The sequence below is a fragment of the Natrix helvetica genome (assembly GCF_964273705.1).
Source record: "Natrix helvetica genome assembly, chromosome: Z".
Taxonomy (NCBI): Eukaryota; Metazoa; Chordata; class Lepidosauria; order Squamata; family Natricidae; genus Natrix; species Natrix helvetica.
Window position 1 is genome coordinate 69172666 of NC_138554.1, and position 24053 is coordinate 69196718.

The window sequence follows — 24053 nt, forward strand, 5'->3', positions numbered from 1 at the left end:
AAATATACTTAGCAAATGTAAGGTCAAAAAAAGAATTTGCTTTAGTATCTGTCTCTATATTCTACATACCTTTGTCTTCCATATCTTCCAGAGTATACAAGAAGTGGCTGGCTATGTGGTTATAGCAATGAATGCAGTGAAAACTATTCCTTTGGAGAATCTCCAGATAATACGAGGGAACACACTTTATGAAAATGCTGCACTAGCAATTTTATTAAATCACAATGGTACAAAGGGACTTGAAGAGTTGCCATTAAGACGCTTGGCAGGTGAGAAATTTAGAAGGCGAAGAATAAAAATTTAACAAATGCTTATATTAGTAATAATATAATTATATTAATATATATATATATATATATATATATATATATATATATATATATATATATATATATATATATATATATATATGGTAAATTTGTATGTGTATAGTACCTATTTGCTTATTTTTAGTATTTTTAGTATTTTCTACATTCTTTATACATTTAAAATTTATTAATTATTAATTAGATTCTGCTATCTCATGAATGATATTTCATCAAAATAAATGGGAATGATTATACTTGTGTAATTTTTAAAATATAAAAATCAAACCATGTGTAATAATCTGTGTCTTTATCCTAATTTCTTTTGGCAGACATTATAAATGGAGGAGTAAAGTTCAGGAGTAACCCTTACCTCTGCAACATGGAAAATGTTCTGTGGGATGATATTTTTGATAAAAATAATATTCAGAGTTTTGTACAGTTTGACACCAGTGAAAAAACAAAGGGGTCAATAGACTCTCACATATCCTGTAAGTAGAGGAGAAATACAATTCTTAAGAAACAATGCAGGATTTATTTCATGCAGACTTTTATACTATCATTTGCATGTGGTATTTGTACCATAGTACTGGCTAAAACATCCTAGGTGCTCTATGAACAGCACTCTATGAACAGCAACCTTGACTTTGGTTTATTCCACAGCTGAATATTGTGCCAGCGTGTGACTTAATAGAGCTCACTTCCAAATGGTTGATGTCCAACTCCATCAGACAATGTGTATCATTTCTGGCATATTGCATCTCATTCTGAACTCCTGGACAGAGGAATGGTCCAAGGTACCTTCTTGTTGCCTGACCATTAGTGATATTTGGTGCTCTCTGAGGTTGATTGTTTTCTTTCATTACTGAAACCAGGTAACATCATCAGTGGTAGTCTAAAAATTCAGTAATGAAATGTCTGCAAGAAAGCTCAGAGAGCATCGAGCACCCCTAATTTCAACCCTGAGCTACAAATATTCTCCTTTATTGTCATTAATGATTCCTCTACCAAACCACCTTATTTTAATCTGCTTCTCTCTGTTTGGATGAAATTGAACAGGATTAGGTATGATACTGGAAGACATTCCCCTGCTCTGTATCAATAGGATGGAAAGATTCTCTTGTTGGATTGTGGTGTTGATATGCAAACTATTAAGCATATTGTGCAAGATTGTCCATGAGTCCATGTGTTCTCTGGTTCACTAGAAGATCTGCATGAAGCAGTGACAGAGATGATTACCTGGATTGCAGAATTGGATAACTCAATCCAGTTATGAGTCCACTACACTATCCTCATAGAAGTTTTATATATAATTACATGGACTATGTTTTACTTCTCTTCTGTCATCTTCTCCTCATACACTAAATAATAAAAAATAAAACCACAGTTCTCATTTTTGCTCATTAGCAACTTTGCATATAGAAATAGTAAATCAAAAAGTTAAAGTTATTTTTATGCTTAATAAAATTGAATAATTCATGAAATAGAATTGCTAGCTATCCCAAATTGTATTATGGTTACCACTCCCAGAATTCCCAATAGCATAACACTAAAATGATTTGATTTCTTTATAAAGAAGTGTAAATGTATCTTATATTTGGAAGGAAAAATCCTCCCAAAATGTATTTGTTTCCTTGACATAAAGTTTCATTTATTTTGCTGATACTCATTCCTACCCTTAGGAATCAATATTCAGCTTTATTGCAGAGCATATAAATAATTTTAATAAATAGTATTGATAAGTAAATAATTGTATTTAAAGGGCACAGTTTTCAACTATTAGTAAACCTGACATCATTGATTATTTGGATGCAAGTAATAATATACATGAAAGCTAAGCATGAAAATTTTTTGCAATTGGTAAAATATTGGGTTTGGGATTCATAATGCCAAGAATGTGACTTCAAAACTGACAATTGTTATTGACTTGCTAAAAAAAATTCCTATAAAATTTGAGCTTTCCATAAAAATAGCATTCTGTATTTTCCCCCCTTAGGTTCTCCTTGTCATCCGAATTGCACAAGAGGGCATTGCTGGGGTGCTGGTGAAGAGAATTGCCAAATACGTAAGAACATAGATTGATTTTTTCCCCTTCTGTTGAAATAGTATAGGGTAGGGTAGGGTGAGATAGGATAGGATAGGATAGGATAGGATAGGATAGGATAGGATAGGACAGGACAGGACAGGACAGGACAGGATAGGATAGGACAGGATAGGATAGCAATTTAATGTGTAAGTAAATTAGTGGTAAGTAGACTTTTTATATCTTCTGGCTGTTCTCTTATACCATAAAAATCAGCTGTTTTTGCCTCATTTTGCAAACTGCAAAATGTAAATCTTGTTTCCATTGGTTTTAGATACCTAGTCCTCAGAAAGAAACAGTGTACAGGTAGTCCTCAACTTAATAACCACAACTGAGTCCAAATTTTATTTTGTTAAGTGAGACAGTTAAGTGAATTTTGCCCCATTTTACAACTTTTCTTGCCACAGCTGTTAACTGAATCACTGAAATTGTTTATTTAAACAGTTGTTAAATAAATCTGGTTTCCTCATTGACCTTGCTTGTCAAAAATATAGTTGGACAGACCCTGGAAGCCTTTTGTCTAACCTCCTGCTCAAGCAGGAGACCCTACACTACTTCAGATAAATAGCTTTTCCAGTCTCTTCTTAAAAGCCTCCGGTGATGGAGCACCATAAATCCTGAAGGCAAGCTGTTTCACCGGTTGATTATTCTCACTGCCAGGAAATTTCTCCTTAGTTCTAGGTTGCTTCTCCCTTTGGTTAGTTTCCGACTATTGCTTCTTGTCTTGCCTTCTTTCCTTTGGAAAATAAGTTGACCCCCTCTTCTTTGTGACAGCCCTTCAGATATTGAAACACTGCTATCATGTCACCCTTAGTCATGGTTTTCACTAAACTAGACATACCCAATTCTTGCAACTGTTCTTCATAAGTTTTAGCCAGTAGCCTCCTAATCATCTTTGTTGTTCTTCTCTGCACTCTTTCCAGAGTCTTAACAACTTTTTTATATTCTAGTGACCAACACTGGATGCAGCGTTCCAAATGTAGTCTTACCAAGGCCTTATTAATACTTCATGTGATCTTGATTCTGTCCCTCTATTAATATAGCCTAGAGTTGCATTGGCTCTTTTAACAGCTGCAGCACACTGCTGGCTCATATTTAAGTGATTGTCTACTTGGACTCCAAGATCCTTCTTGCAATTACTGCTTTTAAACAATGTACCACCTAATCTGTACGTGTACATTTGGTTTTTGTTGCCCAAGTGTAAAATTTGACTTTGTCTACATTGAATTTTACTTTATTTGATAGGGCCCAATGTTCCATCTTCTGGGAAACTGGCTGTTCCTGCCAGCTTGGTGTCCTCTGCAAATTTGATGAGTTCCCCTTCTGTTCTCTCATGTAAATAGTTTATGAAGATATTTAAGAGTACTAGGCAAAAGGTGGAAAAGGTTATCACTTTTAGTTGCCAAGCATATAAATTTTGATCAGGAGACCATCGGGGATGCTTCAATGGTCATAAGTTTGAAAAATGCTTATAAATCACTTTTTTCAATGCCATTGTAACTTCAAATGATCACTAAAAGAACGGTTGCAAGTTGAGGACTACCTGTAACTAAACTGTGATTCAATCAAATAATATTTGTGTTTTCTGAAACATTTTTATTGGTAAAATATGATGTAGTTTAACTTGTGGTATTTTTAACTTTCAGTAACTAAGATTGACTGTGCAGCACAGTGCTCAGGTCGATGCAAGGGAAGATTGCCAAGTGACTGTTGTCATACTCAGTGCGCAGCAGGATGTACAGGTCCTAAAGAAAGTGACTGCTTGGTAAGGAAGCTATAGATACCTGCATAGCATTTTAGCAATATAAAAAAGGAAATAAAAAATCAGATTAGTGCTCTTAGATTTCTTTTTCAGGTATTAACTACAATAAATAGAGAATAAAGCAATAAAAAGTAATATAACAAAAATAATAAAATTTAAATTTAAACTTTGTGCTTTAATCTCATTCTTAAAGTATTCCAAGAAATTCAGTAAGGTTGTATTTCAACAGTATAGCCATTTCTTTTAGTTATAATTATCCAACCTATTATTAGTTAGTCCCAAATTATATTTACATTTTTTATTTGGTCTCTCGACATATATCCTGGAAGAGAAATATAGGAAAATCTTATATGAATCCCATTATTGCCCTTGTGAAATGAATGCCATAGAAAACAGAGCCCATGTTCTTCTGTATTGACAATTCTACAAGGATATTCATAACCAGTTGATTATTCCTCTTTTATTTAAATTTCTGAAACACCAATAGCTTTTATTTGCACTGTCTGTTACACCATCAAATAAATTTATTTCTCTGAAAGTAGCAAAATGTTGCTACATTATGTGTAAACTTTCCTGCAATAGTTATTGTTGTTAAAGGGTAACGTTTTATTGAATGTATTTTTATCGATCAATGACCAAAATAAAGTTATCTGTCTACAATAATGCTTGGATGGATGGAATATTTAATTCTCTGAATATTAATCTTACCTGATTGTTTAAAATCCACTGCTTTCATTTCCCATCATTGTTAAAACAAAAGATGGTTCTTTTTTGTATATTATTTGGATCACCTTTGTATAGGCATGTCGCAAGTTTTGGGATGATGCAACTTGCAAGGAGTCTTGTCCAGCTTTACAAATATACAATCCCTATACTTACCAGTTGGAAGATAACCCAGAAGGAAAGTACAGTTTTGGAGCAACTTGTGTAAAAAACTGTCCACGTAAGTTAAATAAATATTATTATTTGTGTTAAATGCTATTTAACAAAGCTATTTAAGTTTCTTTCTACCTTTCATTTGGAATGCTTCATATTAACTCCAAATTTGTACCTCAAGAAGTTATTCCTATATGCTCATCTATCCATTCTAAAATGAAACATCAGAAGTATAATACTAGGCATGCAGTGCTGAACTTGTGAAAAATAAATGAAATACTGGAATATGTTTTGAAAGTTTATTTATAAAACATATCATCCATAAGAATTTACTCTTGAGATTTCATTCAGTGGAGAAAATAATTTTGGGAAAATCTCATAGCAAGGGTTTCATATGTAAGGAATGTGTGTGAATAGTCTGTCAGTACCTGAACAATCAGCTCTTTGACAGATGTAATTTGTATAGCTTCCACAACAATTTAATTCCAAGTATCATATGGGAATCTTTCTATATGGTGTTTTTCAGTTAGAAAATATGAGTAGCGAAGGAAATTTCAGTGTGGTGAAAAAGTAGATTCTCAGTTACCTCTAGAATAAGAACACTTGAAAAATGGTAAAACTGATTTCAGCATTGCATCCAACTAGGGTGTTCACGTTCCAAATCTATCTTATTCTACGTATCTTAATTCTCTTCACTTTTAATGTACATATGCAATTCACTGGAATGTTTCAAAGGTGTGCTATGTAGAAGCTACTGCTATGAAATATACTCACAGCTGTTCAAAGTACTGGCAAGGTTTTTTTTGCACATCAGTCCATTCTGAAGTTTAGATTTGATCTGCCATTTTATTTCAATATATTAAAACTTACTTAAATTGTGTACCATTTATATTGATAAGCTTATAGTTGATTTGGAGAGTATGTTTGTGTATTTTTTTGATAGACTTATGTGTTTTGGCTGGAAATAAAAAAATATATCAACCAAGGAAATAACACAAATTCTGTGACAAGTCTTCTTTTTTCTCTTATGTCTGTCTGTTTTCCCTCTCTTTTCTTAATTTTTTTCTAGATAATTATGTAGTAACAGATCATGGCTCATGTGTCCGATCATGTAGTGCAGACTCTACAGAAGTGGAGCAGAATGGCATTCGAAAGTGTAAAAAATGTGATGGTCCTTGTAGCAAAGGTATGATGGATAGAAAATGAAATTATGCAACAACTTGAAGGATTACCACTAACAGTAGGCACTCTACATATTAATATGATGCCTAATATGATGTCTGAGAAGTTTTAATTATTTCACCAGATTTATGTTAGCTGCAGCTGTTTTTTAAATTTTATTTTATCAATTAAACATGTTTATTGTGTTATAAGATAAGATGTAAAATACGAAAGTAAATAGGAAAACAGTGGGGAGAAAGAGGGGGAAGAGAAGTGAGGAAGGATTAGGAAAAAGAAGCATTGATCATCCGACTCTCTGTGTTGCAGTAAAATAAGGCATTAATATCAAATCACAACTTTTTGTTTTTTCATAATAATATAAACTAGAAATTTCTATAAGGATCTATCAGTCTAATCAGTAAAACCCAAAATCAAAGTTTTATTCTTTTCCACTTCAAGCACAAAGTTCAGACAGGGCACAATAAAAAATAAATGTAAAAAAATATGGTAAAAGAAACAGCAATTTTAAGTAATACAATATATGATTCATTATTCAGTGTAACTAAGGTTAGGGAACAGCCAGATTTTCAAGCACTGGATGGATGGCAGCCCAACAAATCTCAGAAAAATGGTGTTCTTGATAAAAAGTGCTGCAACAGAGAATCTAATGTCAGGGATTCCTGAGAGATGACTATTAACTGCCCATTTGAAGATAAGAAAGAAGAGCCTTTCCCCTATTGATTTCACAATCAAATTGTTCCTATCATTTACAGATAGTCCTTGATGAACTCATTCAGTGACTATTCAAACTTAACAATAGTGCTGAATGAAGAGTAGTTGTGGCTGTCACAATATCTCCCAGGTCAAATGACATTGCAACTCAGATGCTTGGCAGTAATAGCATTGCACTGTCCTGTGATCACGTGACTACTATTTGTGACCTTCACTTCCAACAAACAAAGTCAACAAAGATACTGGTGGGACTTTGAAAATGATGATCACATGACTGAGGAATGTGACCATATGGGATTTGCCCAGTGGTGGTTTCAAAATTTTTTAGAACCTCTTCTGTAGGTGTGGCCTGGTTTGTGGGAGTGGCTTGCTGGCCATGTGACCGGGTGGGAGTGGCTTGCCAGCCATGTGACTGAGTGGGAGTGGCTTGGCAGTTATGTGACTGGGTGGGCATGGCCAACTTCTAAAATGTGGTGAAATTCATTTAACAACGCTCTTGCTTAGCAACCAAAATATTGGCTCAGAAACTCTGGCATTTGAAGCACGCATGTCTTAAAGCTGTCAAGTTACAAGACCCTTGCATCCCTAACCTTTAGAAGAAAAAAACCCAGGGGTGTTCAAACTTGACAGCTTTAAGACTTGTGGACCTTCAACTTACAGAATTCCTCCTCCAGTCATATTGGCTCAGGAACTCTGACACTGAAGTGTGCAAGTCTTAAAGCTGTCAAGTTACAAGACCCTTGCGCCCCTAACCCTTTAGACAAAAAAACCAGGGATGTTCAAACTTGATAGCTTTAAGACTTTAAGGTTTAGATAGGACTCTTAGAGACAGGCGGGGTGATTGGTGAGCTAGCCAATCGGTGGGCGGGGTAAGCGTGCGGATAGGTGGGGGGAGAGAGCTGAAACCGTCTCTAAACATCACGGTAGATTTGTGGAACTTCTTCTATAGAAGAGGTTAGAACTGGCAGGATTTGCCACCCCTGGATTTGCCTAATGACAGTAGCTGGGACTGCTGGAATTGTTTTTGTAAGTCAGTGCATTAGTATGTGTTATTGCACTGACTAACAACAGTCCCTGCTGCTGACATTAGGCAAATCCCACATGGTCATATTTCTCAGTCATGCCTTATGATCAATTGCTTGGTGATGGAGTTGCTAATCCAAATTACTGTCAGTGAGGACTAAATTTTATCTATTTCACTTGACTGTACACCGCCCCGAGTCCCTTTGGGAGAGGGGGCGGTATAAAAATCGAAATAAAAAGTAAAGGTAAAGGTAAGTATATTTCTAATATTTCATTGTAATTTGTGGTCCTATAACTTCAACCTTTATTGATACTTTGTATTCTGACTTACATCATTAAGTTTAATGTACCAGTTAACATACTCTACTGATTATCCGACATATGAATTGCCATCTTGTATCTCATATTATGTCTTTCATTTTTATTCTGATTAATGTTTCTGCTTGTATTCATTTCATTGCAGCAATTTTGGTTGTACTGATGTTTGAATTATTCTAATTTGGCTATTTTGAAATGGTATCATTACACTATCTTTTAAGGAGAAAGCAGGATGAAATGTTTTTTTTTTTGTAAAAGACTTATCCTCAACACTATTTTTTATTATCCCATTGCAAGTCCTATTTTATTGAAAATGAAATTACACACAGTGCCAAATCTTAATTGACCTGTTTTTTCTGAAGTAAATTGGTACTGCTAGAATAAATAAAGAAATAAATAGAACTTTAGTGTTAGAATAAATGCCTGCTGTAAAATTCAATACATTTAAATACAATTTAATGAATCATATAGGACATTACATTATTAAATATAATATATGTACACTACTTTTAGGCAGGGATGTCTTGTCCTGTGATCAGCAACAAAGGACTAGAACTCTAAAGGTCTGTTGTCCAGGATTTAGACATGAGCTTGGACACACAACAAGTATTGGAGGCATCTTCTTTTAAAATGGCCTGCTCTCTTGCTTCCTTTCCTACTCCTATCCATCATCACTTGAATTGGTTGTCCCACCTACATTGTGAAGTTCTATCTCCCTTTCTCCCATGTGGGTGTCCCCGCTAATCTACCAGTCATACCCACTCACACATGTAGTAACAGATCATACCCACTCACACAACAATTCAGTGGGTAATGGGATGAGGAATGTTCCCATGGCACTTTAACTGTGGCTCTCAGCACTGCCAGAGGGTTCTCACTCTCCATAGCCTTCACAATCACTTATCCTCCCATAAGCTGGTATCTCCCACTGTCCACGTAGGCCACATGTGACTACATTCACACACACACACACACACACACACACACACACACACACACATTCACTCATCCTGCCTGTCTCATATTTGGGCAAGAAGAAGATAAAATAAGCACTCAAATGCCTACAGTGTTATCATAGAGATCAGCCAAATGCCACCTTTTGAGGTCCTTGGACTCCTGTCTTCATACCAAAATCCCTCGTGAGTTTCTCCTTGTCAGTCCTGGAGGAGGCCTGTTAATGACAGTGTTCTCTTCAGGGGATCTGTCCTTGAGGTTATTCCCAAATGGGGAAGTATCATGCTGTCTGATTGTTTCTCACTACATCAAATTTGGGAAAGTTTAATTACATTTTATTATTGCTTTTACTGTATGCCATCCAGAATTAGTGTAGAATTTAGCAGTCTTGTACATTTTGAAAATAAATATATACATAGGAAACCAATCTCACTTGGTTTTTTCAAATACTCAAATAAAACTGTGAGAGGTAATAATTTCACAATTATAATTATGCAAGAATATTTAGAGATGGAAATACATACATACCTGAGTAATGCAAATGGATGTGGAGCCTTCTTGGAACTACTAAAAGGACTGTGTTGTGGAGCTGTGCTTTCCTCAGAATGTTTTCTGCTCTTTGTCTGCCCTTCACTATTGAACATGGGTATAGGCTGTTGGGTGAGTCAGTGCAAATTGAAGTGCAAATGGTAATTTTGGGACAGCAATGACCTGGATGACTAAGAATTTCCATAGACATTTAGCTATGCACTTTGGGATGCATACCCTCCCAATGGTGCTGGACTATGAACAGATTTCCAGAAAAAACTGCAGATTACAGTAACCATTTGCACTTCAGTTTGAGATGCAGACAACAAAGACTCATCCCCAACAGCCTGTGCCTGTGATCAACAGTGAAGAAACAAAAAACATCCTGCAGAAAGCACAGGACCGCTGGTTTGAGAGAGAGAGAGATCAAATAAGCCATCCATGGCAAAACTGAACAGCCCTCTCTGTTGAGAGATACAACATCCTCTATCTCCAGCCTACAACATAGTCTTTCCAGCAGTTCCAAGAAGCCTCTATACCCATTTGCACTAGTGTTGAACCTGAGGACATATAAAAACTTTCAAATGGTCTCAATGACTCTCTAAAAGAATGCAAATGACCAGCTGTCAACAAGGAATATAAATCCTTCTATTCCCTACCATCCAGTCAGAGCTGAAGAAGCTTCTTGGATGAAAAGCTAAAGATCTTCCAAGAAAAACAAAGTCCAGTGGCCTCTTGAAAAAGCACCTTTGGGATACGATGCTATATTAATACTAATACTAAATATGACACTATACTACACTACACTATGCTAATAAAATTGATTAATACTGTATCTTTAGCAGGAAAGACAAAAAGAATTAGAAAATAAATTTTTATTATCAATTTTAATAATAAAAACATAGGATAATGTATGGGTTTATGTGTTGTGGCCAGTTGGCTGCTGGCCCCTCCAGCAGCCGAATCAGATAATGAGGCATGGTAGTAGCGTCAGCATCAAGACAAGCTGAGAGAAGAGGGAATGGATCTGTCAGAGAGAGAGAGACAGAGGTGGACCCTTGGTCATCCGTCAGCCCTCAGTTGGAGAGTCAACAGGTGTCAGGTCTGGATGTAGCTGATGAAAAAGAGGAGGGACAGCTGGGTCCAATGCCTGATGCACAGAAGGCAGAGAAGAGCAGTGGAAATCTGTGGGCCGATTCTTGGGACAGAAGATCCACCACTGTTAGTGAAGCCCCACCCTAGCTCTAGGGATATATATTTTATATAAATATAAAATGTCAAATCCACTCACTCATCACAAAATCTCCAGAACTGTAAAGTCTACAAACTTCAAATTTGGCACATATGTTCCTCTGGGCTTCTAGGAGCTTGCTAAGAAAGGATTTTTCGAAATGACCATCAGATCATTAGTATTTTTAATACAATATTTATATATTAACATGCTCCAATACTAAAGAGTTAGACTTTCTACTCCCCCTCCCAACCTGAAAAAAATTAGGTTCCAACTGCCACTTGGGTGTGGGTGTGACCAGCACATGACTCACCCAGCCTGCAGACTGGGAGTTTAGACAATGGGGCCAGCCTCAGGGAGAGAAGGGGATAAGATAGGAGAGGCCTCTGTGGGGCAAGCCTGAGGGGAAGAAGGGGATAGAAGAGGAGAGGCTTTTGTAGGTCAAGCCTGAGGGAGAGAAGGGAAGAGGAAAGGCCTCTGTGGGCAAGCCTGAGGGAGAGATGGGGATAAGATAGGAGAGGTCTCTGTGGGGCAAGCCTGAGGGAGAGAAGGGGCTAGGAGAGGATCATTGGGGCCAGCCTGAGGGAGAGAAGGAGAATAGGAGAGGAGAGGCTTTTGTGGGGCAAGCTTCAGAGAAAGAATGGGAGAGGAGAAGCCAATCGTAACTACTCATTAATTTTCAAGCTGTAAGTGTTGATTTATCAAGCCCGATCACATTGTTTCGTAGCGGAGCATGGGTATCCAGCTAAAAAACATGTATATGTATACACATATGCAAACGTGCACGCTCACACACATACACACAGAGTATATGTCTTTATGGTGATTAATTAGTCGTAAGTATTTGATCAAAGAATTAAATAAAACATAATAAGGAAGATATCCTATGATAAAATTATTTTCTTACAAATGCTGTTTATCCCTGTTTTTTTTTTGTTTAAGTCAAATTAATTGTGTACCTTGTTGCTGCTTTGTAGTTAGACATGATTCTAATCCTTAATCCAACATGAAATACCTTAAAAGCATTCCTAACATTCTATGTTTCCTCTTTTCTCAGTGTGCAGTGGAATTGGAATAGGTGAACTGAAAGGTGTTCTTGCAGTAAATGAATCCAATATTGATTATTTCAAGAACTGTACCACAATCAATGGTGATCTCACATTTCTGCATGCATCCTTTTTTGGGTAAGTTGCTGATTGATCAAATGTTGACCATAAAACGTACTAAAATATGTTACATCATTAGTCAAGTATTCAATTATTCTTTTATAGTGATGAATACACAAAAACACCTCCTTTGGATATAAGGAAATTGGGTATTTTTAAAACTGTTAAAGAAATCACAGGTTAGTAAAATGTTTTAAATTTATTTATTTATATGAATTTAAATATTGTATAGATGTTCTTTTAAACATTCAGTTATTTCTATTGATTTAATTTCAAGGTTTCTCAACTGCTGCAAATTTTAAGTAGTTTTAAATTTAATTTAAAAAAATTTAAAGGGCAGTGTTTTTTTTAAAGAATAAAACTGACCATAAAAACAGAACCAAAAAAACCCAAAAGGTACAACTACCATTCTAATTTTAGGTTAGGTCTTTAATCATTTTTGGAAATTCAGAAAGATGGCAGAAACATGAATTTTCAAGTGCTGTAGAATAAATCATTCCACAGGCGAAGAGTCATCACTGAGAAGGCACACTTCCTCAGTCCTATGAAGACATTGCTTAATCAACAGGACTTACTTAGCAGGACCCACCATAGCTGATCGCACTGATCAGACAGAAACATATGAAGAAAGCATATGAAGAAGATCACAAGTAATCTGTGCTATGGATAGCATTACAGGGAATGACCAATACTTTGAATTGCACCAGAAGTCAACTAGCAGCCTATCACAAAACAATGGCTCATATGTCTGTACCACAACATCCTACCACTACTTCAACCACTGCATTCTAGATTAATTGTAGCTTCAGAATGGTTCTCTCGGGAATAGTACAATTTCATTAGTCAAATATTCATGTATGTTCGTGGTGAGAAATTTGGTTACACTTTCTAGATTTAATCATTCTACTCAACTATGAAAATCACCCTCAGTAGATACTCTATTGAGACACCTGAACATTTCTGTATTTAGATGTTTTTTACATTTGAAATATGCATTTGAAACACCTGTTGTAGTAGATCATCTATTTCAGAGTTTGGCCACTATACTTCTATAGCCAAGGGTTTTTTTTGTGCAGTAGTCTATTAAACTTGTTCTTCACAGACTAATGGACAAGAAATATACATGTTCTTGATAGCTTAGAAAAATTATAGAAATAAAGGAAAAATTTGTCCTTTAAAAAAAATATGCTTACCATGTAAGATTCCTTCCAAGATATTAGGCATCCATTTTATATGGTAAAAGAAAGAGTATTCTACAAAATGATCACATTTCCAAGGTGAGTTGCTAAGGAGAATTGGGTTTTCTGCAGCGGCTCAGTCAGCTAAGTCCCACAGCCCTGCCTTCACACTGTTTAGCTGACTTAGTTGCCTGCATGTAAATTGTTTACAAAGTAAGGTTTAAAATAACTCTGTGCTGAAGCTTCCTGAAATGTCATGATTCATTTTGATGTTCTCATAAAAACTAAAGAGAAAAGACATTCTTCTTTGTCAGAAATACTTTGTACATGTTGTTTGTTTGTTTTAGGGTTTCTGTTGATCCAGGTTTGGCCTGAAAATGTCACTGATTTGAGTAGCTTTGAAAATCTGGAAGTAATACGAGGTAGAACAAGGCAGTTGTAAGTACAACAGCATGCCAAAAAACTTGTACTTATGTATAGTTGTGATATTTTAAAAATACCAGATCATTGTTCTGTCATAGATCAGTTGCTAGTTTGCAATTGAATAGAAACTACAGTGGAATGCGTCAGCACCACTACCACTATTTCTTCTTTTGTTCTAAGATGGTTGGAAATGTTTAATTCACTCTTTCTTCTGATTTTTTTTAATCAAAGTTACTGTTTAGAAGCGTGTCCATCAGATTTAATAATCTGCAGGACTCAAGGATCCAATTTCATTTATGTTATTTATTTTAAGTTGTTTATTCATTTTAAGTTGTTTATTCTTAAAAGAAGGTTTGCAGTTTCAGTGAGAAAAATGTTATCTACAATATGGTAGACACACAAGCGTTTTAACCTTTCTTCCTTTTTTCAGGGCTCAAACTTGTTTTTGAAATTGCTTAAATGTAATTGCAAGGTGGGGGAGGAGTTGATATAGATCAGGGGTGTCAAATTCAAGGCTGATGGGCCAGATGTGGCCCATGATGTAGTTGGATCTGGTCCACAGGGCCGTCCTGGAAAATGTAAGGAGCCTGCTGTGTCTCTTCGGCCCAGTCTACCTGCGTCACTTCAGCCTGGTCTATCTGCATTGCTTCAGTCTGGTCTACCCAATGCAAAGAATAAACATCAGGGCAGTATGGCTTCAACCCAGTCTACCTGCATTGCTTCGGCCTGGTCTACCCAATGCAAAGAGGCCAGTGTGGCTTCAGCCTGGTCTACATGCATTGCTTCAGCCCAGTCTACCCATTGCAAAGAGGAAACATCAGTCAGTGTGGCTTCAGCCCAGTGTACCCATTGTGAAGAGAAAACATTGGACCAGTGTGGCTTCAGCCCAATCTACCCATTCCAAATAGGAAACATCAGGCTAGGGTGGCTTCGACCTGATCTACACACATCACTTTGGCACAGTCTACCCAATGCAAAGAGGAAGCATGCCAGCAGTTTGAGGAGGGGTGTCAAGCTAGCTATGCCTACCCATCTGGCCATGGCCAGTGAGTGATGTCCAGCTGGCCACACCCAGTGAGTCAGCCATGCCCTCCAGGCTGCCCAAAGTCAACCACAGCCCTGATGTGTCCCTCAATGAAATTGAGTTTGACACCCCTGATATAGATTATGATTATCCTGGGAATAGAATGTTGAAGCAATTTCCAAACAAAAATAGATGCATAATCTATATTGGATTCTGTATCCCAATTGTGTTGTTTTACTGACTGAAAACACCTTCAGAAATATTTCCACTTAAATATATTTTAAATAAATAGGTAAGTTGAAAATTTTGAGCTGTTTCTCCTAACTCATAGCAGACTGGATTCCAGAAACTTTTACTAGCTTGTGTGTTTTTTTCTATCTGGATTTTGATGTGAAAGTTGGAGAACTCCAGTGAAACAAACTGCTTTCTGACGAGACTTGAAAGTATACAATGTAATATTGATTTCTGGATTGTCATTACAGACTACAGGAAACAAGAAGGAATGACTTAGAAGCTCTAAAAGTACCAGGAGATCAAAGTTCTCTGCCAATTTCTCATCTTGGCTTTTACTGTTACTTTTAACTTACAAATCTAGTTGAAACAGATCAAATATTGTCGTTAGACTTTCTGTTGTACACAGCCCATTTACAGAGTTAGGTATTCTAAACTTAATAAATAAATTGTTTGATATAATTTCCCAATCTTTCTACCTTAGAGGTCAATACGCTCTTGCAGTAATCAACCTGAATATCAAATCTTTGGGACTACGGTCTCTCAAGGAAATAAGTGATGGAGATGTAGCCATTTTGAAAAACGGCCACCTTTGCTACGGCAATACCTTGGATTGGAACAAACTTTTTGTAACACCAAAACAAAAAATAAAAATAAGCAAAAATGGAAATGAAAGTGAATGTGGTAAGTGCATGTGGTTCATGTAACTATGAATGGTATATATTTCTGAAAATCAGTTTATATTCTTAAAATTAATCAGGTCACATGGTTCATCATATTAGTATATGCATTTATCTGTACATTTCAGCTGTGCAAACATTCTTCCTTCAAGGCCTCTGCTGGCCTTTAGAGCATGCATGCACATGTGCAGAAGCCATGTCGGCCAGCATTCTCATATCATTTTCCCAAAGTCCTGACAGAGGTTTCTTCTATGAATCTATAGGCATGCTGGTAAAACTGGGAAAGTATATATATATATCCTGTGAGCAATTAGCTATGTATAAGTGTAAATGGTATAAATGTGGTTTCCATTCTAGCTCCCAAATGTTCTTATAGTCGATCCAACAAAGCAAATTATTTGCTGGCCAATCCTATTGGCCACTAAATATAGCTCATTCCATTTTAAGATCATTAAAGCAAATTGTCACTATTGCTTTTTCATATGGTTGTAGTAAGTTTATGTGAACAGTGCCTATGCCTTGGTTGAGCAATACATTGCTTGTTGGAATATTGAATCAAATGCATTTTCATATTCAATGAAAGCCATGAATAGAAGCATAGTGTACTCATTGTGCCTTTCAATGATTTGCTGAACAACCTGAATATGATCCATTGTAAGATTTCTGAACCCTACCTGCTCTTTTAGCTGTGCAACATTTAATGTTCTCAACATTCTTTTTGCCATTATCTTGATAAAAACCTTGTAGATGACTGAAAGAAGGCTTATTGGGTTCTTTAAATCAACTTGGGCCTCTTTCTTGTGTATAAAAATCAGTTCAGCATTTTTTCTGCTCTGAAGCATCTCAAGTATAGTTTTGCTAGTATAAACTGTGACCACCAACTTTCAGTATTTCAATCGTAACACAGTCATTTTCTAAAGCTTTGCCATTTTTCATTGATTTTAAGGCATTTGATACTTTCTCTACTAGGATATCTGGCATTTCCACTTTTATGGGAGTTGTTACTTTTGAGTGATCTTTATATAGCTCTGAATATAATTTTCCAATTATTTCTAGAATAATTTTCCAGTTTTCCAATATAATTTTCCAATTATTTCTTAACATTTTCTGTCTTATTCTATACACAAAGCCATCTTCAGGCAAAAATCATCTTTCTTGTATTTATAACTTTGTGTTTTGCTCTATTAATCCATTTGTTTTCTTCAATTGCCTTTTCACTGATGTGTTTTTTCTTGGACAAGTTTTCTTATGGCCTTGTAAAGTTCAAATTCTCCAGTTTATTAGTGAAACTTACAGTATTCTTCATGGTCTGTTGTTTTATAATTAAATCAATAGTTTTGTCAGAGATTTCTGACTGCACAAAGTGTTTTCCAATGGAATATAGCATACTCAAGAATGCTTTTGGCTATTTGTTCATTTTAGTCCATAATGTTTATGTGGAGAACAAGGCAGGCCTGGGGGGAATCCAGGTGTCTCTGGTGGGGGGGAGCTAGCGCGGGACCCTGATCCATTGGAGGAACAAAGATGGTGGAGTCATAGCGAGGCAGTCTAGCCATTTGCCATCACTGCAATGCTGTGGTCCCTGCGCATTCATACCCCCCTGCTCCCCCCTTCCCATTTGCCATGCCATCGGGGGGGCAGGCAGCAAGCTGCCAGTGCTGCCACCCGGGGTGGGTTGCTGCCAACATAACTGCTGGTTCGGTGCAAAAAGTTTTGCTGAGCACCATAACTGCTGGACTCCACAGGCTGCATAGTGCAGGTGGGTCTGAACTCCATGACACTCCAGGCATCAGGCAGAGATGGAGGCACAGTGGGAGAGGCATGTCCCAGCTGTAGCAGCCATGGGCAAACAAAGACAGATGGTGGGGTCACATTAAGAAAGCCAAGCCGGGCACGCCACAGCCACTGCGTGCTCAGTTGCCGCTGTCCAACTTCATCCTCCAGCCAGACTGCTTCCCAACCTTCCCATTTGTGGGGCCATTGGGAGTGGGTAGGAGAGCAGCAAGCTCACTGGAAGAGGAGGTTGGGTGGAGAGTTTAGCTCATACCATTCTATGGTCACTTCCACCATTAAAGCGATTGATGACAGAACAATTGCAGAATATGGTTTTATCATGTGACATGAGAACCTCTCCCTATGCCTAAAGAGAAAAGTTTTTGACATGCAAGAAGAAGGAGAAGGAGAAGGAGAAGAAGAAGAAGAAGAAGAAGAAGAAGAAGAAGAAGAAGAAGAAGAAGAAGAAGAAGAAGAAGAAGAAGAAGAAGAAGAAGATATGGTCTACAATACATGCAATTTAAATTTTTAATAAGATTGGATTTGAAAAAAAAACTTGAGGTTGTGTGAAAAGCAATGCACATTTCTTGCATGCATTGCCAAAACAAGTTAGTTCAAAATATTATATATAATATCATATATAGTAGGATACCAGCATTATCCCAAGGAGCCTTGATGGTGCAGTGGTCAAAATGCAGTATTGCTGCAAACTACCCACAGCCTAAAGTTTGATCCAGATGGGGCTGAAGATTGAATCAGCCTTCCATCTTTTCAAGTTCAGTAAAATGAGGAGCCAGATTGTTGGGGGCAATATGCTGACATTGTAAACCACCCGGAGAATGCTGAAAACCATCAGAGGAATGTATATAAGTCTTAAGTGCTTTTGCTATATATTAACCCAGTTATTGATGCAAAGCAAGATGGGTTTTAAACCTTCCTTTCAGCTACATGTATGAATAAAAATTACTATGAACTATCAGAACATGGAAGATATAGCATTTCCTCTTTACCTTTTCTCTAGTTTTACTAAGCAGCTATTTACATTAGGTTTGTTAAACTATGCTTTTTTTTTACTTTCTGGTAAATACCAAGTTCATCAGATTAACTGATTAATTATTACCTAACTATGGCAGGGAAGTAGAGACTAAAAAGCAATAGCAATTGCAATAGCACTTAGACTTATATATCACTCCATAGTACTTTACAGTACTCTCTTAATGGTTTACAGAGTCATCATATTGCCCCTAACAATCTGGGTCTTCATTTCACCAACCTCAGGAGGATGGAAGGCTGAGTCAGCCTTAAGTCCAGCAGCATCAAACTCCTGGCTGTGGGTTGGAGTTACAACAACCCTGGCTTCAAAGCACTGCACCATTACAGCTCCAAAAGCAATATTTTTAGAGTTAAGCATTTATGAGATATTGAACTCATAATTGTGTTTCTACATGTAGCTCACAGAATGGGCTATGATGCAAGGATGATTGGTCAGTAATCTTATTTTATTTGTACTGGGAACTGATTTGAGTTTTAAGAGGACAAACACCTTCCATCCTTCTTTGAGATTGGTAAAATGAGGATCCAGATTGTTAGAGGCAATATGCAAATAATACTGACATTGTAAACTGTAAAGCACTGTGGGGTGATATATAAACCTAGATGCTATTGATATGGTAATGCTATCATCACTGTTTCCTAGATGGGTAATTTTTCTGGATTTTGGCAACTGCTTGGATTTTAACAGTTCAGAAACTGTAATTGTTTAAATAAATTTAAACCATGCCATGCATATTTCTCCTTTCTGGTATACTGATAAACATTTGGTTCTGTCTTTTAGCTGCTACAGGACAAGTTTGCCATCCCTTCTGCTCAAATATAGGCTGCTGGGGCCCAGGACCCTTCCAGTGCTTTTCTTGCCGTTATTTTATCCGCCAACAGGAATGTGTAAAACATTGTAATATTTATCAAGGGTAAGAGTTTCAAGCGTCCCATGTAATGAAGAAGTGAAATCCTTTCAATTCTATAATAGTGCTTATGTGAGAAGATGCTTAGTAAGATTTTGAAATATTAAGTACTTTTCCTAACACACACAAACACACAAACACACACACATTAGTTGAGTTGTGCAGATCTTTGATCTCAACAATTATAGTCATTCAAACTAATAACTGATAAAGATTCTGAAAATGAACTACTGCAATGTTAAGAATGCAGTGCTAAAACATTTAACATAATTAGTTCCTATAAAAATATTTTTCTTTGCTTTCCTGCTGCTATAGTTTTCCAAAGTTAAGTAATCAATTGAGGAAAAACAAAATGAATGCACAATATGAAACTTTTTAAATAACTTTATTTAAAGGCAGATGTTAACTTTTACAAAAAAAATCCCACATATATTGTGTTGACCTAAATAGCAAATTTTGCATCAAATTATAGGTACAGTGTAACCAGTAACAAATAATAGTTGTTTAAGCCATCTGTTTCAGTTATCATGTTTTAATCATTCATTAAATGGTTTCAGAGATGAGATTCTCTAACAGATAGAACCTGTTAACGTATTTTTATGTGTATTTAGGCCACTGTCACTACATAAAACCTAATTTATCAAAACATTATGGGAGCCTAAGTGATTTTAGCATATTGTGTTACTTATAGTCCTATAAATATATGTATTATGAGCTCACTCTCCTTGAACTTATGTGCTGTCTGTTTATCAAAACCCTTTTCATCTTATCATCAGAATTCTCTTTGACTAAAATGATTTTATATTAGTCAAAGGATTACCTAAATGAAACCATAATGTGTTCAGCAATGTCCAATGAACACAGTAAAATATCTATGGGCATTTCTAATATTGCAAACTTACCTGGAAGTGCTTCTCTCTGATATTTCCCCATAATGAATATAACTTTTTTTGTAATAGTTATGACATGGTCAGAATTTTTTGTCTGTCTAAATTTGAATCATATGCTTTCTGAGTGCTGACATATTGGAAGATAATATATTTTTCTTTGGGAAGATATGGATTGTCAGTGTGGTAAAACCTTGTCAGGATGATTAGCTGCTTTAAATTGTCTCATCATGATGCTTCTATGACTTATAATTTTGTTCTGAGATTATTAGCTCAGAAAAACATCTCAGATATAATTTTTAAGGAAATCAATTAAAAATCAAAATATGTTAATGTAGTTTGTAATGGTTTAATTCATCATGCCAAAGCTCTGTTCTTACCCAAAGACAAGTAATAGCATATGATAAAAAAAGTTTTGCTCTATAAGAAAGGAGTAATTATAATAGAAGGAAGTCAGAAAAAGTAAAAGAGGGATCCCACATTAGTTTAATGTATATATGTTTTTTTTTAAAAAAATGCAGTTTAAGTAAACATTTTAGAAATAGCTTTAATAAAAATGTCTTGAAAAGTATGAGACATACATATATAAATAAATGACATATTTCTTTTTCTATCCCTTTTAGAATGCCTCGAGAATATGAAGAAAATTCTGAGTGCTTTCAGTGCCATTCAGAATGCCTTGTGCAAAATTCAACTGAACCGTATTTAACTTGCACAGGACCTGTAAGTGCACATACTTTGGTAGTTCTTAGAATATTTCTTAGAATATTTGAGTATATTATATTGTTTCTCCATGCAAATATCAGTGTGCTCACAAATAAATAGATTAATATTCAAAGGATACATAATTTTACTGTAGGGACCTAAAAGTATCCAATCCTAAACTTTTTTCTCAGCCTATATCAGCGATGGCGAACCTTTTTTGGCTCGCATGCCATAAGCGGGGGGGCGCAGGGGGGTCGTGCATGGGTGTGCTGCACCCATAATGCAATGCTTGACCCTCCCCCAGTGCGCATGCGTGCATGACAGGCGCAACCCCCCATTTTTTGCATGCTTTTTTCGCCCTCCCCAGGCTCCAGAGGCTTTATAGGAACCCGGGGAGGGTGAAAACAGCCTCCCCTGCCCCCCACCCCACCCAGAGGCCCTCCGGAGGCTTCAGAAGCAAAAAACCGGCCCTACGGGCAAACCGGAATTTCAGACTTCCGGGTTGCTGGTAGGGCCAGTTTGAGCCCTCTGGAGTCTTCAAGGAAGCCTCCGGAAGGTCTCTGTAGGCTCCGGAGGGCTTAAACCGGCCCTACGACCACACCGGAAGTGATTTCCAGTTTGCTCATAAGGTCTTTTTTCGTCCTTCAGAGCCTTCAGGAAAGCCTCCGGAAGGCCTCTGAAGGTTCCGGAGGGCTTAAACCAGCCCTACGAGTAAACCAGAATTCCGTTCCCAAACTTCCAGTTTGCCTGTAGGGCTGGATTTTTGCACTCCGGAGGCTTCGGGGAAGCTTCTGAAGCCTCTGGAGGGCCTCCGGAGGGGAGGGCGGGGGAAGCTGTTTTCGCCCTTCCCAGCCTCCTATAAAGCCTCTGGAGCCTGGGGAGGGTGAAAAATGGCCTCAAAAAAAAAGGCTAGGTCAGCTGGCTACCTTTGTAGCTATAATTTCAAATATTAGTTATCAATAATTTTTATCATTTTAAAAAATATTTAAAATGTAGTGGCTTTAAGCCTGGGATTTAAATTGTGCTGCTTTGTCTTAAAATATTGCATTAAATTACTATTCTTGTGTTATCCCAATTGCTACAAACTGCGAATAACGTAATAAAAATGCCAGAAATCTAACCAGACAGGTTTCAAGAGAATTAGGAAGAGCAATCACCAACTAAGAAAGGTTCTAAACCCTACAGGAATTGATCTAAAAAATCTAAGCATGGTTGGAACTCATTAGATGGGGGAATCACAATATAATCTCAGCTGAACACTTGGTTGGGAAGTTAAACAAAACACCCATAGATGTCTCAATGATATCACTATTAGCTGAATTCAACTAACATGAGATTTTTTCTATGAGGATCACAAAAAAGAAGGAAGTTTGGTTAATGCAGGGACGTTATTCCGGATATTGCATCCAAAATTACTGAAACATATTTTTTAATAACTGTTTTAATAACTGTTTTAATAACCTAACTGTTTTTTAAATGTCTTTTAAACGTTAAATTTTTAATTGCATATTGGGTTCTTACAATTGGGGTATTTTAATGTTGATTTTTAACTGTCTATATGATGTAATTTGTTACCTCCTCCGTGTCCGTGTCCGTGTATGTGTATGTGTGTTTTGTATGTATGTCTATGTGCTTTTTATACATCCTCTATGTTTTATATGCTCCATTGTACGCCGCCCCGAGTCCTACTTGGAAAGGGAGCGGCTAATAAATTCAAACTTATTATTATTATACTTATTATATTTTGAAGAGCTTTATAACCAATGATTTTTCTACTCATTTGGTATCAGCCAAATATCATGCTTACTACAAAGTGCATGGAATTTGCACCCAAGCTGCATTCTGAAATGAAAGAATGAGCTCAGATTCTCATGAGGCAAGGGTGTCACCTATTGGGGAAGGATATGTTTCCCAGTAGAGTTGTTTTCCTCTGGTAACTTTGGAGTGTGTGTGTGTGTGGAATTAAAAGGAGGATGGTAAGATTTTACCTAGCTTGGTAATGAAACATTTGGAAACCAACTCAAAAGCTCAGGGAACAGACCTCCACCCTTATCCTTCACACAAGCTACAGGTATTTTCCATGCAAGAGAGTTGGGAGAGTTTTGCTGTGAGATGATCATCAATAAGCAAACAGCTACACTTCTTCCATGAATGCCTTTGCAGACAAACAACCCCCAAAAGCATACCCTACTGACCACGAATCAACCACCCATAAATATTGAAACTAGTCTTCCAAAACAGGTGCGAATGCTTGATTCATGATCACTGAGGCCCACAACTGCCTGGAAAAATGCCAACACATCATTGACAAACAAAAACCACATGCCTCAACTCCATCAGACAGGACCTGACAGTCGGACCTTAAATACATGATCCACAAGAATGCTAACAAAATACAAATGCAAAAATGCAGTTCATCACAGGAAAAACTCAATACCCTCACCCCAAAACCATAAGACAATAACTCAGAACTATGGATAAAAAAATCTATCCAACAGAAACCCCCATCAGACCATCTTCACACATGGCCTCAATTCAAGGCCATTCCTAGCCAACCTTGAATGCATTCTAAAAACAAACCATCTGGACCAAAAAACACCAAGACCTCAGGCAGAGAATCATCCCCAATGTACAATGCAACAGACAAAACAAAACACTCAGCCAACAAGAGCACTAAAGAAACTGAAACAAGACAAAACCATTGTCATTCTACCAGCACACAAAGATAGATGACAGTGATCATGGGAAAAAACCTGACTATTCACTAGCAAAATGAAAACCATTTAAATGCCACTGACACCTACCAAATAATCCACAAGATCCAACAAAATACCTAGAGAACAAAATAAAAGACATCCTAAGGAAAATGGAAAAAGAAAAGCAGCTAACACCATTAGAGAGAAAGCGCATAGAACCACAAGATTTCTCTGCACCCATATTCTACAGACTCCCCAAAATACACCAGATTGGGATCTCCGTATACTTCTCCTTATGTTATGTCCATCCAGAATACCAATGTACAAAACACAAAGAAGTGGGAGTCAAGTTATTC

The 24053-nt window shown here is 36.8% G+C and overlaps 1 protein-coding gene across 2 annotated transcripts in view; it reads left to right on the top strand.

Moving 5' to 3' along the window:
- EGFR (epidermal growth factor receptor) overlaps positions 1 to 24053 on the top strand; it is a 158728-nt gene that overhangs the window by 92285 nt on the left and 42390 nt on the right. For both annotated transcript variants that reach the window (XM_081971049.1, XM_081971050.1), the window contains exons 3-14: positions 92 to 269; positions 638 to 796; positions 2302 to 2370; positions 4035 to 4153; positions 4952 to 5093; positions 6096 to 6212; positions 12031 to 12157; positions 12245 to 12318; positions 13665 to 13755; positions 15480 to 15679; positions 19283 to 19415; positions 20920 to 21019. In XM_081971049.1, the coding sequence (XP_081827175.1) occupies positions 92 to 269; positions 638 to 796; positions 2302 to 2370; positions 4035 to 4153; positions 4952 to 5093; positions 6096 to 6212; positions 12031 to 12157; positions 12245 to 12318; positions 13665 to 13755; positions 15480 to 15679; positions 19283 to 19415; positions 20920 to 21019 (1509 nt within the window). The remainder of the gene's footprint in view (positions 1 to 91; positions 270 to 637; positions 797 to 2301; positions 2371 to 4034; positions 4154 to 4951; positions 5094 to 6095; positions 6213 to 12030; positions 12158 to 12244; positions 12319 to 13664; positions 13756 to 15479; positions 15680 to 19282; positions 19416 to 20919; positions 21020 to 24053) is intronic.